Raw genomic sequence first — 18,703 nt, 5'->3', positions numbered from 1 at the left:
AGCGCTTAGAGCCTGTCACAACGGGGTAAAGCGCTATATAAATGCCATTTATTATTATTATTATTATTATTATTATTATTATTATTATTATTATTATTATTATTATTATCATTATTATTGTTATTATTATTATTATTATTATTATTATTATTATTATTATTATTATTATTATTATTATTATTATTATTATTATTATTATATTATTATTATTATTATTATTATTATTATTATTATTATTATATCATTAAAGAATAATTAAGAGGAGTCCCTCCAAGCCATAATAATAATAATAATAATAATAATAATAATAATAATAATAATAATAATAATAATAATAATAATAATAATAATAATAATAATAATATGGCATGATGCCAGAATAAAACCAAGTCCCTACTTCGCGATAGCAATTGCTCACTATCCGCTGGATATCGCAAAAGTACTTTCCATCATATCTAATGTAAACCCAGCTACCCAATCACGCAGGGTGGACGGATGTCAGAAAAAAAATCTAGACGCTAAATTATGTCGCTTAAGGACAAATTTTTATCATACCCGCCCATTTCCAAAGTATTCCTATCGGATGATTGATTACCTATAGTACAATGCATGCTATTCCAGAATTGTTTGATTTCATTTAGTGCAATGATTTGGTTTTCTACTATAGTAAAATGCTCTCAATTCCATGGATGTTTGTTTACATAGTGCAATGATTGGTTTACCTATAGTACAATGTTTTCTATTCCAGGAATGCCTCTTTACCCAAAGTCAATGCTTTCTATTGGCATAGATGTTAGTTTACCCAACGTATAATGCTTTCTATTCCAAAGATGTGGGTTTGTTTACCAATCTTATGATTTATATTCAATGGAAATTTGTTTATCACAATTACAATACTTTCTATTCCGAAGTTGTTTGTTTACCTAAAGTGCTTTCTATTCCATGAATGCTTGTTTATCCTAGTTCAATGCTTTCTATTCCATAGATGTTTGTTTACCTATGCTAAAATGCTATTCTATATTATAGTATTCGCTTGGCTAAGAAACTCACAACATTGCCAATCGGAAGTATGACGGACCAACACACAAAACTATGTGTAACCTTGAACGTTTATAGTCTGGTTAATACAGTTCAGTGAGACTTACTCATAAACGCGGATGGCAAAAAGCAGTAACAAAGACCTGAGTGAAGTCAAACTTTATACTCTCTATAGATAGTATGCTCTTGGCTAATAAGCTCACAACAGTGCCATCCGGAAGTACAACGGACCAACACACAAAACTCTGTGTAACCTTGAACGTATATAGTCTGGTTTAATACAGTTTAGCGAGACTTACTCATAAACGTGGATGGCAAAAAAGCAGTAACAAAGACCCGAGTGATGCCAACTTTATATACTCTCTATACATTATGTTTGTTTACCTATAGTACAGAAAAGTGAGTGGAGCAGGCACTTATGTTGATAACAACAAGAGATGAAGTGAGTAGGAAAGTGCCAGAAGGCAATAGAGAAAAAAAAATGTTTACCTATAGTACAGTGCTTGCCATTCCAACCCTTGTCACAGACACAAGTCCCGTTGTTACAATGGCCCTGCAAATCGCATCTCCTGTCACATTGGAGCTGATCGCACAGGTGTCCAGCCCATCCTTTGTTACAGACACATTTCTGGTTCTCGCAACGTCCGTGGATGCATTCGAGCATGCAGATCTCTGAAAAAATTGTCACGTGCGATGGAAAAAAAATCAACGGTACTTGTATTGTTTATATAAATATGTATTACACAATTTTTATTTTTCTTCTGTTTCTTAAAAAAAAAAAATACAGAAGCTATAAACAAGGCATCAGCTTAATAGCTTGTTATGATATACTTTGCCAAACGATGTACAATTCGAAGCTTCCATGTGAAAGAAACCACATTTGGTTGGCAAGAACCACTCATACATGATATGATGTTTTGGTGAAACGAATATGAACTAACGATTTTGTAATATCATTTCCGTGAACTCTATCTAATCGTTTCTAAAAAAATATTTTAAGTAGTGAGTTTCCTTGTATTTGACGGTGTTTTCCTTTAGTCTCTCTCTCTCTCTCTCTCTCTCTCTCTCTCTCTCTCTCTCTCTCTCTCTCTCTTTCTCTCTCGCTTTCTCTCTCGCTTTCTTTTCCTCTCTCTCTCTTTCTTGTTTTCTATCTCTCTCCCTCTCTTCTCTCTCTCTCTCTCTCTCTCTCTCTCTCTCTCTCTGTGTGTGTGTGTGTGTGTGTGTGTGTGTGTGCGCGCGCTCGTAATAGGGAATGTGTGGGCACGAGTCTCAGTTATATTTGTTTCAAAGGCATTTATATATTTTAAAAACGATTTCATGTTGGAACACGAGCGCGTGCACGTGTGTGAGTATATTTGAGAACGTATAATAATCAAGGTGAGAGCACGTGAGTAGCACACTCGTTCCGAATATAAAACATAAAATATTGTTTCAATACATAGAACACAGTCCATAAATAATGTAATAAATATAAAAACAATGTGTATAAAACATCGAACAGGTAACATCGAATCTAACTGAAAACCCAACGTGCTAACTCAAATAATTAATGGCAAAAAACAAAAACAAAAACAAATAAAAAAACAAACAAACAAAAGATATTAAAAAGGCTATTTTGATATCTAAAAATTTTAAAAAAATAAACCATGCTCTAAAAACTAAAGGTGAATTTAAATGAAATTTGCGATAAAAAAAAAGTGACGACAACGAATTAGACTATCTAGCAGATAAATAATCGGAAAATGAACTTATGAAGAGGCTGAAAGCAAAATGCAACGAAAAAAGTTTTAAAAGCAGTAAAAGAATGGGCAAGTGTTTTTTAGTTAGAATGCAACATTGCCAAAAAAGCGAGCTATCAAGTGATTAAAAGAATGACAGAAAACAACAAGCGAGATAAAGTTGGATTTTACCTTAGGGTAGTACCGAGAGAATATTGCTATTTAAAGCAGAATAATTAATGTGATTTGATAGGAACGTTTAACAAATGAATTTCCCACAATGGTTGCTTGGAAAGTTTCAAAGGCCTTATCGATGATGTGAATGTTTAATGGTGGTGATAGCATTGGTGCTGTTGATGATCGGTGATAATGATGTTCATGATGATGATAATAAATGGGATGTGGTGATTGTAGTGAGAGAGGTGATTAAGATGACTTACTACGATAATGGATGAGATGATAGTCATGATATGATGGTGACTAACGATGATTTTGATGATGTTGATGATGATGTTGACTAAGAAATGAATAATGATGATGATGGTGATGGTGATAATGATGACGATGATGGTGATGATGATCTTGACGATGGTAAATAGAGAGAACTTGAAATCCGACTAGATTCTCGAGCAAATACATTTTTTTTTCTGATTAGCCTTGAGAAAATGGGAAAATACACATTAGGTATTAGCAGACAGTGGATATTAATATAATATGTGTAAATATAAGTCTTGATAAGATAATGTTATTTTAATTATTAGAGTATAGATACAGTGTGATATTTCAAACATTTTACAGTCAGATAACTAATAAACGTTCTCCCTGTAAAATGAACAAAGTTAAACAAGGAATTTGTAAATTCTGTCATAAATGTGACCGCTCATCTCAAAATGGTATTATGTCCAGGTCAACCTAAAGTTTTTAACTGAATTTTAAGTTGCATTCTATTTAAGGAGAGTCTGTTTTTATTTTTATCTTTTAAACTCTAAAGAATCCAAATTACGGGGCAGTGTGGCTCAGCGGTACGGTCTTTGCTTCGCACCCAAAAGGTAACGAGTTCGATCACCCGCCGCCGCTGCGCTGTGTGGCATTCATTGAGCAAGTCACCACCTAGCCCTAGCTCACTTTGCGGCGCTGCACTGCGGCTGACGCCTGGGTTATTCCAGTCTTCCCTTGGAATAGACCCTAAAGACAAATTTCTCCTTGGGGATGAATAAAGGGAATTTTTATTTTTTTAAATATTTTTTTATTTCCTTATTCTGATACCGTTTTTAATACCCAAATTTCATTTGTTCATCAAGTTCTTTTCGACATAATACCATTATGACGCGGTGAGTTACAAATATATTTTTGGAGAAAAAAAACCCAAACAAAGGACCTATCATCGACTAAGAGAGAGATTGAAAAAAAAGAATAACGAACACAAAAGTTTCTGCAAACCAAAGAAAATCCAAAATATGCAACAGATAGAAAGAGACCCAAAAAAACCCCCCCCAAAGTGTTAATTTAATGGAAAATGTTACTCTTTATTATTATGGAATGGAGCCCACCTTCTGAAGGCCAAGAACACTCACACGCCATTTTCATTGTAGAACCGACTTCATTCGTAGCCATCGTTATATAGCCTGACACTGAAATCCAAAAGGACTGGCAGTTTGACGTCATTATTTGGTTTTTGCACCGCCTAGTGAGTTGTCGTTAGTAGAGCTCATGGAAACAAGTTATTTCATTGGTTGAACTATTGAATACAACTCACGATTTGTTTTCTTTTGTGGCAAAAGACTGGTATTTTGACGTCATTTTTTGGTCAGTGTCAGGCTATAACTTTGCGAAGGCCACGCTTCATTACAGATGCATCACTTTTATTATACGAGTAAATTAAATGTTGCAAGATGCAAGGGGGTCGGTTTGATGGGCGACCGACTGTCTCACGATGCAGTTAGTATCCATTCTTGTAATTATAAACTGTTCCCATTTTAGATAAAAGAGTATGATATTAAGTAGAAAAGTATTCGACTCCTTGATATGAGATATTATAATAAATTGATGTAGATACGAGGGACGCCTAAGGGCAATACACAGCCAGGAACGATTGTTTGAAGAACTCGTTGAAAGTCAGTCAGTCGCTAGACAAGAACAAGCATTCACATACTACGAGAAAGAAAGAATTTGGCTTATAGTTCACACCAGTTCCTTAAGAATGTTGCCTTTGAAAAAAATTGATCATGATGTGATACTTATATTTATGATCTCGTAAAATTATAAAGGATGACAGATAGGAAAGGTGTTTATACGACGTAAAGTGTCCTAGCGCCTTTAAAACCATTCAAAGACACTCAAACAAACACACACATACACATATTATATACACAATTTACAGTCAGATCAGAGCAATATCATTGAAGAAAGCACCGAAACCAAAAGACTAAGAAGAAAGGAAAGGGGAGGGAGGGGGTGGGGGTATATTGATATAGCAATGCTTCTTCAGACAGAGAACCCAAGACGTACATTGATAAAGAATGTGAAGAAGAATAATTTAGACACGTGAAAATACTAACGAAAAAAAAAAAAGAAAATGGAGAGTCTTCGTATGGGAACAAAACAGAGAATGGACGTTTCGGGTACAAACCCTTCGTTGTGCTTACGAAGGGTTTGTAACCGAAACGCCCATCGTCGTCTGTATTGTTCCCATACGAAAGCTCCTCTCCAGGAGTCAGTATTCGTCAGTATTTTCACGATCAAAGACTTCAGTCAGCTCCCTCCTACCGTTTTCTAATTTAGTCACGTCCACCTCAACCAAAAAAAAAACAAAAAACAAAAAAAACAAACTTACACACACAAAGAAGAGACAGGATTGGAAATGTAGCAAACCAAAAAAAAAAAAAAAGTTTTCACAAGATGGAAGGCGGAGTCATTAATTAATTAATAATTAATTACTCAAAACCACAACCACGTCGAGCACCTACAATGATTAATTAATCAACCCCTATAATTTTGTCCATCACTACGACACTCATTAGTCACCACCAAGGACGAACGAAATAATATTTATTATGACGCTCCAAACGACAAGGTGTCTTCTTACCAGTCTTCATACCAGGACGGCTGCAAATTTAATCTTAATCTATCACCCCCCTCCCCCCATTCGAAGTCCAATAAATACCACCAAGGCATTATGTTACTATATTATTATTTCATCAGTGAAATGTCTTTTATATTTTCCTTAGATCTCAGAATCAAAGATCCTTTAACGCCAAATCCAATTACAGTCGGAATTAGAATTGGCGTTTTGTTTCCACCCAGCACGGAAACATCTAATAGATATCTATTTTTGATAATTTTTCGTTTCAAACTAAGTAAACTTTTACGATCTCAAAATATCATTGGCTTTATTTTGTCTTATTAACACCTAAACTCAACCTGCTTTAATAACAAAAAACAAACAGTGAAAGAAAAAAAAAAAAACACTACCCCCCACCTCCATAACAAAAACAAACAAACAAAAAAACCACACACACACACACACACACACACACACACACACACACACACACACACACACAAAGCAAACAAACAAACATCCCTCCACCTATAAAAGAAAAAAAAAAGAAAAAAAGAAAAGAAGCCCAGCTGCTGTCTGTTACAATTTGTAGTACTATTTCTTATGGAATTTGAGCTTATTAATTTCCTTTTCCTGAATGTGACGAATGATTATAATTCGATTCGAACCAAAGCCGTATTACTTCATTCATTCTTTTGAATACGTAGTTAATCAATAATTTCTAAATATCTCGCGACAATGCATCGACATTTTTGTGTATTGTTAAAATTGCTGATCATTACAATTGACAAAAAAAAAAAAAAAAAACAAAAACAAAAAACACCTTGGAAATACAATTTTATTAATACCTTGATCTGCTTAATAGTAGCAAGTCCCCAAAAGAAAGACTTCTACACAATTCCACAAACATAATAACGCTATGAAAACGGAAAGCTTTCAAAAATAAATTCGAAATTGGATGACTCCATTCCTTTTTAATGTTTAAATATTGCATCAAGGATCTTTTCAGTTATCTACTAAGGGAGCAATAAGGCTTGGAACATGGAGGTACGCCGCTTTCGGAACGGGTAGGATGAATAGAATATCTCTAGCTTTATTTAATGACCCTTCGCCTCAAAACGGTATTAAGTTGGGTTGGTTAAGATGTTGAAAATTGAATTAATAGCCAGAAATATCAGACTTTGTTGAGTTTGTAGGTTTTATTGAGGAGACTGGATACCATATTTTAGGGTGCTAATGCCAACAATTTATTTTTTTGACCAGTTTAACATTTAATTCGGCTTTTAAGCATCTGGTTAGTTCCGACATAATGCCGTTTTGAGACGATGGGTCACAAAGTTGGATACGCCTTACGGTAACAAATTAAATGTTGGTAATGGGTGAGTTTCATACTTTAAATCATATATAAATAAGATAAGTGAATCCAAAGACAAAGGTCGTGTTTTTCGTATCCCATAATATACAGCTGTAAGGGTACATCCGAGATTCCCAAATGCTATTAAAGACCATTTCAGATGGACATTATTATGCTCAGCGTACAAACATCGTACTCGGCAGAATCGCGTCCGGAAGCTAAGCTGGTAAGTTGACACCAGGTCTGAGTAAGTAGCAAGGTCGCTCATCGTTAAAAAATTATATATTGGGATGACGAATTGGGATGATGACGATGATTGATTGATTGATCGTGGTTACCTGTTTCACAGTCGACGCCAGAGAAATGATGGCGACATTCGCACTTTCCAGCAACAACATCGTAGAGCCCATGGCCGGAGCAGCTCCTGGAGCACAGCTGAGTGACATTGATTTTATCTGGCTGGCTACAGTCTTTCCCCTTAAACCCCCTATAACATCGGCACGTCCCGAGGACACACATACCGTTACCCGAGCAATCGGGCACGTGACAATCAACTGAATTAAACAAGAGATTATTTTTAATTTTTTTTTTTTTGGTGGGGTATTTAAAAAGAAGAAGAAGAAGAAGAAAAAAGAATAAAATAAAAGCAAACATCAATAAATTAATGATAAATATTACAGACAAAATATATGATATATGAATTTATTTGAAAACAAAGCTATTGAAAAATACATTTGAATAAAAGCCCATGTGAAAATCAGGTAAAAAGTTAATATTATTAATCAAGAACACATAATATATAAGAAGAAGGTGTTTTTAAAAGTTAAAAATAAAAGCTCAATTCTCTGTTTCACATCGTAAGATTTCAAATAAAACGTTCTGATCATGTTTGAAAGACGAGACGATGTTTACATGATAAAACATGTAAACAGTTTACTCAAATTACAGATGTTACAAAAGTTTATATTCTTAATTATTTTTGTCCATATTCTGCTGGTAATAGATCGTGAAATAGAGAGGAGAGCAGTACGGTGTCATAAAAACCACATCTAATGAAAAATATCAGCAATTTAATTCGCTTGAATCAATTTAGAGTTTTTGTTTTCAATAATGTGTAATGCATGACATTTATAACACATTCATGCTTATCATAAACCAAAATTAGTCAATAAAGTTTACTGCTGATAAGTTTGTTGACTGTTTAAAATCTGTAAACTGCATTTTTGTTTACATTCAATTTGAAAAGTATGTTCCAAGTTTTGTTTTGTTTTTGTTTTAAAAATAAAGAAGTTTAAAAGAAATGTTTAAATTGTCTTTAGTTCATTATGATGTCAGAAGGAAGAGATAAGAAAATGAAGTACAAGAATATATAATTGATACAACCTACTACAAAGCACACATGAAGATAATACATAATTAACAACATCATTATTTACCATAAATACATTTACACATTGAAAAGTTTTTAATTCGAACAATTCTTAAAGAGTCGGATCTGTCTAATCGAATAATTCATCTCTCTACTACTGGCTAAAGAATTTAACTAATTACTAATGGTTAAAGAATATAACTTATGTCCTTCGAAAATAGTTCTATTTTATTCAAATTTTAAATTCTTTGAAAACAACGACTACTCCTAAGCAATGTAAGATGGTGGATAGTGTGCAACTCCACACCGCCACAATAAAAATAAATCGTATTTCCATACCTAAATATTTGCTTAATTTACATGTTATATTTCTCAATAATAAAACAATTTATAATCAGTCATATTTATTAAAATGAAATTTATAAAAAAGTCTGAATCTGAATTGAATCAGGAGCAAGACAACTTATTTTCACAGAGAAAACAAAGTACGAAACCAAGAAATATCTTTTTAAAATCGAGGTCCGATTTGAAACGGTATCCCACAAAGAGCGAATCTCATGGCCATAAATCTTCAGTTTAAATCAGTGAAAAGTTTATTTTGGGATCTCTCTTTGGAATTTTATTATTTGAATGCTCGCTATGATACGAATAGTGGACTACATAAAATCGAAATACAGCCGATTGGAAAAAGGAAAAAGACGAAGTGTAGGTGAAGGAAAGATGAAGGTAATGCATGCTTTGGTAGAAACTATAGCATTTAGGATATATCATGACATTGGCTACATCGTAAATAATAATATAGAGATTATTCGGCCTTAATGAGGTTACAGGATGGCTGATATCGTAACAAGATGACGAATTCCATAAATTGGTTTCAAAATGTGAGTTTTGATTGCTCAAAAATTTTTTAAAAGATAAACAAATACACTATAATATGTCATATTAATATAAATAATTTACATTGTATTTAGTTAAGCATAAAACTCAATTACTTGTAACCAGAATAATATAAACAGGGTTATGATTAAAAGCAGTTACGATTGTTAAATTGAATTTATTATTATATAATGTAAGAATATTAGTAGAAAAACAGATTAGCGAAAGAAATAAAGCGTTGCTGCAGAAGCTATCGCATAGCGGCTCTTATAATTAACGCCAGAGAAAAAGTACGATATAAATTGTTTGATTCCCAGGAAGGTATATCTATAATAGTTATTAAGATGAAAAAAATATCAATCTGAAGTGAAAGTTTATCAATTTCAACACTACGACTTCCCTCAATAGATTTAGACGAGGTAACCATTTTAGCACGACAAAAATGTATAAAAAATGTGGAATATAAATTACAACAAGAATGACAAAATGGTACACAAGAATAGATAGAAACGTCTAATAAATACTGAACAAGTTTACAACGAAATGACGGTGTGACGAGAATGATAAAAAAAAAAACCAAAAACAAACAAACAAACAAATATAAGAAATATAAAACCGGCACCGAAAGTGAAACGTGTAGAAAATGTCACAGCTACCGAAAAATAAGTTTATGTATGCACATGGTTCGACAAATTATTGTTCTAATGTGTTGCTGTTTGTCAACATCATTAAACTATTCTTTGATCGTCAGTTGCCAATTAGTCATTTCTAAAAAAGATAACTCTGTGTTTACCGATTCGTAACATTGCATTCGACGACACTTATATGCAACCCTACACCTATCTAATAAATGATCGTTATTTCATCATTTCCAATACCATTATCATACAAGCGTGAGACATATCGACTGTCTAAAAGAAGGACATTTATTCAAGTCTTGCTTAAATTATGTTTTAAAACGCATGAAAACCCCCTTGTTTGCGTTAATGAGAATAATTTATCTTCCAACCTTGTCACCACAGAAAGTTCCCGAATTTAAAGTGGTTCAAAAGGCTTGTTATCTGGGCAATTCTACCGTGAAATGTAATCCCATTTACAATTAGCATTTGAACAATTCCATACCCCCCACCCCCACCCCTCTTTCCCCAAGCTTTCTCAGGGTACAGCTATAAAAATCAATTCTAAAATTCTTTTTTTCTCTTACTTTTCATGACAAAGTTTACGTAGTCTAATATAAATGTTGAATTGATTAACGAGCAATTTCCACTTGAAAATCTCGTTTCTCATAATAAATAATGTTACGATCCTGAGCCTATTTCTTGTTGATGTTAGTTTTCCAATTTACGTAGGATTAAGTCATAGCACAGATCGATACTAGTATCGTACAAGACCAATAATCGATTACTACTACGTATGCACTGAACACTCACCGATACCGCAGTCAGGACCCTTGAACCCCACGAAACAGTGACACTCGCCATTGATGCAGTGCCCGTTACTGTTGCAGTTGGACACGGCGCACTCCGATTCCCTGAGGTCACATTCCACGCCCTTCCAGCCCGTATTGCACAAACACTGGCCCCGTAGGTATTCGCCGTTGCCGTTACAGAGCACTGGGCACACATCTGGTATTAGATATTATAGGGAAAGAAAATAAAAAATAAATCATGAAACTTTACGATTGCTTCAGTGGAACAAGAACGAGATAATACACCGTTGCCCCCATACAATTGACAAAGAACTGGACACACATCTAATATGAGGAACGAAAGGGAAAAAACAAACAAACAAAAAAGACCACAAACAACCCCCCCCCAAAAAAAAAAAAAACAACAACAAAAAAACAAAAACAAAACAAAATAAAGAAAAACAAACCGAAAAAAAATAAATTTAAAAAACCCAAACCTTCCCCAAATAAAACAAAAATAAAATAAAGGGGAAAAAAAAAAAATCAAGAACAAAAAAACAAAAGCCGAAGACCTAAAAAAAAGTAAACAAAAAAAAAAAAAAAAACGATACAAAGCAAAAATTAAAAAACAAAAATCCAAGACGAAAAAAAATAAATAAAAAAATAAAAAAATAAAAAATAAAATTAAAAAAAGCAAAACGAAAACAAAACTAGCCTAACAAAGAGAGAAAAATTGCTTGAAGTGAGTCATAATAAGAATAGAATGTGATAATTATTCATAGAGATAACGTAGTACATACAAGGACAAACGACACAATGGATTATATGAGTGTTTGCCGTATCATTATAATATAGATAGTAGAATAAACAAAGGAAGGTACAAGTATAACCAGGCTATTGAAAAGCGTGACAGGCCATTATTTATGTATGAAGATATAGAACTGAGCCATCCCTTGGGCATGCCGTGGGATGCCTCGAATGTAGACTGTGATGAAAGTGCTATAGCGGAGAGACAAAGGGACTTGTGACAAGTCATTACAGATAATATATATACTGCAGTGCACGGACAAAACACATTATCCATTATTTTGGCCAGAATGTGGTCTAGTGGTATGACACTCGCTTTCGGATCGGAAGGTCCTGGGTTCGAGCCTCGCACTCGGCGCATAGTTGAGTCCTTGGAAAAGGTTCTTTACTCACATTACATTCTCTCACCACACTCGGGTGTAAAATGAGTACCTGGCCGTTAACAGAGGTGTCTTTGTCGGAAAAATTGGAATATCGCCAAACAGGCGGCATGTCCCGTCCTACATGTTAAATGTTGCTGTTGACCAGGGACCCCTTGTAAAGCGCTTTGAGCACATTTAGTGGATATTGCTCTATATAAAGCTCAGTTAATTAAATTTAAAAAAAATATGTTTAAAAAAAGATTTGACTTCAAATATCGATGAGTTAAGATGGCCCTATAAATAGGTGCGATCAACATTCAGGTTTTCTTCCCATCGAGTAATCGATCTCATGATTTGTTGCTGTAGAACAATTGGATATTTTAAAAAATGAATGTAAGCACGTTTCTTTGTTTATGAAAGCTGTAATTACACATCTCTATGGGTCAAGCTGAACAAAATGACCTATTCTGATGTTGGGTATTTCGAAAACTGTGAATACTTTTCAGTGTCAGAAACTTTGAGCACATTTTGCAATGTGACAAATGACCCGAGCACAGGCAAGAAAAATATCGATCGTCCCCTTGTCAACAACAGTCTCAAATTTAAACTTCTTCAATATGTGGACATTGAAAATGATCCAACAATGCGCAGATAATCGGATACAAGAATACACACTGCGAATACCGACTGTACCAATCATGATTGAGTTCTCGAAGAGTAACTATTATATTATTTACCCACCATCTCAAGTTGCGACTTTTTGTAACCCTCTCATCACAATGATGAACTATGGGGATAAAATACACCCAGCAATGACACCCTAGTGAGCGGAAGGGTGAATAAATCCTTTCATTGTAATTAATATCCACACACCCATAGGAATAAACTGGATATTAATTATTGCTCCGTTCTAATCACGAATATCAAGGTGATAGATAGATAGATAGATAGATAGATAGATAGATAGATAGATAGATAGATAGATAGACAGTCAAAATTGATAGATAAATAGATAGCTACACAGATAGGTACGTTGGTTGGTGGATGGATTTGTTTGTTTGTTTGTTGCTTTAGGTCTCTTCCAACACAATTGAGGTTATATGAGAGACCGCTGAAACAAAAAAACAAGCAATCTAACAAAAATAGTACAATGTAAATCAAAATCATAACCTAGAAAGATATATAAGCTAATTATAATAACCAAGACAAACAGTGCAGAAGATTTACAGAAAAAAAATATCCCCTGTCAAAATACAATCACAAACCATAGAAGCAGGATAGGCTAGTAAGAAGATAGCTATAGAGATACAAATATATCTAGACATATATATGGAGAGAGAGAGAGAGAGAGAGAGAGAGAGAGAGAGAGAAAGAGAAAGAGAGAGGAGTGGGAAGATAAGGTGATAGCAGATTAAGTCAAAACCCTTGAAAATCGGAATGCTCCTCTCCCCCTCCTCCTCCTCCTCATCATCATCATCATCATCATCATCATCGTTATCGCAGTCGGGATGATAACAATGAAATCTCTATTGATTGTATTAACTAGATCTCAATAAAATTTACAACGAGATGTGTTCAGCATGGCGTAGAATTAATGCTGAACTTAATAGCGAAAAAAAATTGACATCAATAATAAAAGTGTACGAATTCACTCTCTCATCGTCCGTATCCTAGGCATCAATTTTAGGCGTTGTGTAATGTAGGCTACTCGTATTATGACTTACTGACAAATATTGACAAGCCATTCTATAATGGATTGCAAACATCGTATTTTCCAGGAATACCGTTTTAATTCGACGTCAAGGACGAATGACAAAACTACAAACAATCTCATCTTTTCTATGGGATTCCGGGAGATTTTGGAGTTTTTAACTGTTCTTGAAAGTTACACATTTAAAGATTTGGCCAGAAAACTCGTCATTCAAACTCTCAAACCTGGGACTCCAAGAACTCCCTCGTAATGTGCCAGGTTTGAGAGTTTTATTTAAAAAAAAAATTAATTTGCCAAGATGAGGGTAATTTAACTCAATCAAGATTTGAAATATGAGATTTCTGGCCAAATATTTAAATACGTGTCTTTGAAAATTTTGGCTGAAGGGCGACACGACATATTATAATAAAAAATCTCCGTAGTTCGTGTTAACAATTGTTTGTTGTATATATATAATTATATTATTATGATAACGAAAACTCGTATATATGATTATAATATAGCAGTAAACGGAGGTCTTCCAACTAATCAAAAATAGTGATTTAATAGTTTAATAACTCGTCTACTACAATACTGCCCCGAGACACTTCGTTGCCTTCTTCTTCATCTTCTTTATTTAGAAGATCCCATCTATTTCCATTTCCATTTCGATTAGCGTCGATGAAGAAAATAAAATAGCTATCGATTACAACAATATTATTATGGATGTATAATTGGGATTGCAAGAAGATTCATGTTCACATAATAATATTCCCCATCCTTCAACTCCACTCCACCTCTCTTCTTAAGGAATAAAGTAGAACTTACAGAAAATGTTCCATGGTTGAACCGGGTATAAGGATCAAGAGTAGGTTACGAGTCGCCTAAGGCTCTGATACGTCTCTTTTTGTTATTCTTTTGATTGATATGTATCATCATATCTTTCTCTCTCCCCTTCTCTCGACCCCCCCCCCCCTTTTTTTTTCTCCTAACCGCCTTATTCCGCCATCTTAGTCTAATTCTCTAGATGTTCTTTTTATAATAGTTTATCTTTAAGTAATCCTCTTCCATAGATAAACACTCGGTCTCCTCTTTTTTCTTCAGATCATCTGCTGCTTTTTTATTTTTCAACCTATATTAATATACCACCTCTCTCTCTCTCTCTCTCTCTCTCTCTCTCTCTCTCTCTTTCTCTCTCTTTCTCTCTCTCCATCCATCCATCAATATCTAATTATCTCTCTATCTGTCCATCTATTTATCTGTCCACCTGTCTGTGAGTTTGACAACCCTTCTTTCCAGCAATCCATCTGTCCTTCCATCCGATCTAACTCAAAATCTAGGTACAAAGAAATTGCTACATGTCAAATTAACACTGCAAAACCAAACCTCGGATAATAGAGCCATAAAGGAAGAAAAGACAAAAGGCCTTTCTTCTTTTTAACCAGAATTTTTATTTTCATATATTGAAAGTTCAAGACGACTTCCAACTTGCCAAAACTCTCTAAGTTTTGTCAATACAAGGCTGATTTCATGTACTACATCTCAAATGTAAGAAGAAATTATGATAAAATCACAGCAGCCATAAATAGAATCTAAAGTCACGAACTAGTACTAAACTAATATCTTCCCTCTCCATCAATATTCCCAACATCGCATCCACCACCATCGCCACTTGCTCCACCGCCATTTATTTCATTTTTAACTCATCCACTCCATTTCGATTCCCATTTTGTCGCCCCAAATAGATTGATTGCCCTAGGGGGAAGAAGAACAAGCAGAGTTTGCGGAGAGAGAGAGAGAGAGAGAGAGAGAGAGAGAGAGAGAGAGAGAGAGAGAGAGAGAGAGAGAGAGAGATCTACTTCAGTGAAGGACTAAATCTATTTACGTCATTGAGCTAGGATGGGAAAAAAAATAAAGACTATAGCATCTAGATACTGGATTGCGAAAATTGAAATAAATGGAAGGGATAAGAGGGGCGAGGGATTTAGGACAAAGATGTATTGATGGATGGATGGATGAACAGATGAATGAAATGTTAAATAATGGACTATTGGTTTGATAGGCAACTAACATTGTCCGGTGGTCGGTGAGTTCGACGTTAGAGGAGAGAATAGTTGGCGAGTGTGATCCGAGCTACAGAATATAGATATAGATGGATAGACATTTAGAGACACAGACTAATAGGTAATATAGATAGATAGATAAAGGCAGACATATAGGATAGATAGATAAATAGATGGTTAGATACAAAGATACATGAATAGATAGATGGATAGGCTGATAGGTTAGTCGATATAGATAGATTGATAAAGACAGATAGATATAGGAAGACAGACAGATATATAGATAATAGATAGATAGATAGATAGACAAATAGATAGATATGAATACAGATAGATAGCTACGTTGCCAGCAGATAGAGATAGTGATAGAGAGATAAGTAGATAAATAGATAGATAATGGCCAGATGGATAGATAGCTAGATTGGGTAGTAAAGCGGTATGGTCCTTGCTTTCTACCCAGTAGGTACAAGAATTACCGCTCTGTCTGGCCTTAAGTAAGTCACCTCGTCCTAGCTCACTTTGAGGCGCTGCACTGCGACTTACGTCTGGATTACTACAGTCACTCCTTGGAATAGAGTCTAAAGACACATGTCACATTGGGGATAAATAGGGAGATTTATATCTATCTTTTAGAGAGCTGGATAGCTAGATAGAAAGATGAATAGAAATAATGTACTTTGAATAGTTTGAACAGCTGGGTGACAAAGAAAGAGAAGAGTAATATTAGTTTTCTGAGGTTATCTGATCAGAGAGATGAATGGCGTACCATGATCACCGATGTCTGGCACAGACTTGGTACTTGAAAGAAGAAGAAGAAGAAGAAAGAAGAAGAGAAAGAAAGAAGAAGAAGAAGAAAGAAAAAAAGAAGAAGAAGAAAAGAAAAGAAAAGAAAAAGAAAAGACAGAAAAAATAAATATTACACATAATATATGTGGGACATGTCCACAATTAAACAATGCTCATTAGCCTCAAAAAAGCTTTCCAATGTCTAATTCATATCCCAAACAAGTAATAGGTAACCAAATTTCCATTGTTTTTTGGCCATCTTTAAATATCCACTCAATAACATTGCTCAAAATATCTTTTCACTTATTACAAGCCGAGACACTGTTACTGCTCACCCAAGGACATCAAATAGATAAGTAAATAGAAAAATGGATAAGCAATGAACGGATGCATGATGGATAGATAGAGCTATAAAAGACGCAATATTCTTTTACACACGCACACACACACACACACACACACATATATATATATATATATATATATATATATATAATATATATATATATAAAACATGATAGAAGTGTCGTCATTACTCTAAACAAAATTCATTCTCTCACTCATCTCATCTCTCTCTCTCTTCTACTCTCTGTGATGTGTGTGTTTGTGCGCGCCGCGAATCTCGCATTCGTCTAATATTAAATGTACAAAACGTATATATATATATATATATATATATATATATATATATATATATATAAAAATATCTATATCCTACTCTTATCCTCTCTCTCTCTCTCTCTCTCTCTCTCTATCACTCGGGGGGTGTATGTGTATGTGTGTGTGTGTGTGTACGTGCGCGCGCACGTATGAGTTTTTATGTGTGAGTGCTTGTAACGATTGTGAGCCATTATACAGTCACAAATCGAGGACAAATCACAGCGTGTAAACCGGTACTTAGATCATCTGGCCTGTCAGTAAAACGTTACCCCGTCACTCTATTATTATTCCAAATCACCAGGCTTATTTATTCTGAAGTATTAAGTCTTTAACTTTAACTACCGTGTCTGTCGACTTGATTTATTGTGAGTGTTGTTGTATCAATGCATTGCTCTGCAAGTGATTTTCCCTGTATGAATTCACATAATATTAGCATATATAATCTGCCTCATATCTTTTTTGTTAAATGTTAACTAATCCCTCTTATCTGTTTCAATGTTTACTATTCTAACTAGTATTTTAGTATGTCGTATACCAGTAAGTAAATCATGCTAGAATGAAATAAACTAGAATGAGTACCACGTTCATAATTGAACGCCATCATAATATAAGAAGCTTTGACACCCCCTTCATCCCGCCCCTCAACACACACACACTCACACACACACACACACACACACACACACACGAAGAAGAAGAAGAAGAAGAAGAAGAAGAAAGAAGAAGAAGAAGAAGAAGAAGAAGAAGAAGAAGAAGAAGAAGAAGAAGAAGAAGAAGAAGAAGAAGAAGAAGAAGAAGAAGCAGAAAACAGGCTTGTTGATATGCCATGACGCCAATACAATCATTAAACATCGGTAAATTAAACGAGCTTTGTAAATTTTGAGATAATCGTGTTGTCTTGTATTTTACAACCTCATTTATGTGTGAAATATTGGAATAGAGCATGTTGAAAATGCATCCCTGAAATAAACGCTTGCTAGACTAGACTAGACCTGCATGCCGAAACAATCACAAATCTTTTTACATCCAATAGACATATCTATACAAAAGTACGCGTTGTAAAGTTGTGGACTGTAAAAAGGCAAAAACAAAAATTAATAGACATAATAATAACAGCTTCCAAAAACATAGAGAAGAAGAAAATACCAAACACGGAATGTTTCGGGCTCAAAACCCGTCTTCAGCCAATAACCAAAAACTATAAAAATATAGATACATCACTTAAACGATATCTGTTTTTGTATTTTGTTAGGGGGGGGGGGGGGGGGTTGGCTTTTGTTTTGTAGTCTGTTCTTTTTAAAACTGATATATTCAAATGTGTTATGCATTCTCAGATGAGTTGACATCGACCGTATTCTGTCTATTACCACAATCCACCTCTCATGAAAACTACTCACAACGCCTGGATGAGCCGACTTGATGTCAGTGTCTTTTCCATTTAATTTAATACCTTCCTGACCTCAATCAAATGACTTGAATAAATCGACTTGTGTGGTTGGTTGTGCAACTAC

At 34.4% G+C, this 18,703-nt stretch overlaps 1 protein-coding gene across 9 annotated transcripts in view; it reads right to left on the bottom strand.

Moving 5' to 3' along the window:
* LOC144971474 (teneurin-m-like) overlaps positions 1-18,703 on the bottom strand; it is a 258,476-nt gene that overhangs the window by 29,252 nt on the left and 210,521 nt on the right. For 6 of the 9 annotated variants that reach the window (XM_078912418.1, XM_078912420.1, XM_078912419.1 and 3 more), the window contains exons 11-13: positions 10,847-11,041; positions 7,510-7,725; positions 1,528-1,710 (exon numbers count right to left, since the gene is read on the bottom strand). In XM_078912418.1, coding sequence (XP_078768544.1) covers positions 1,528-1,710; positions 7,510-7,725; positions 10,847-11,041 — 594 coding nt within the window. The remainder of the gene's footprint in view (positions 1-1,527; positions 1,711-7,509; positions 7,726-10,846; positions 11,042-18,703) is intronic. The other 3 variants (XM_078912424.1, XM_078912425.1, XM_078912426.1) reach the window with 1 other exon arrangement.

Source organism: Berghia stephanieae, chromosome 4 (assembly GCF_034508935.2).
Source record: "Berghia stephanieae isolate SIO BIC M18660-M18661 chromosome 4, UCSD_Bste_1.3, whole genome shotgun sequence".
NCBI classification, from domain to species: Eukaryota; Metazoa; Mollusca; class Gastropoda; order Nudibranchia; family Aeolidiidae; genus Berghia; species Berghia stephanieae.
Note: the sequence above shows the minus strand (reverse complement) of the source record. Positions and strands in the feature narration are given on the sequence as shown.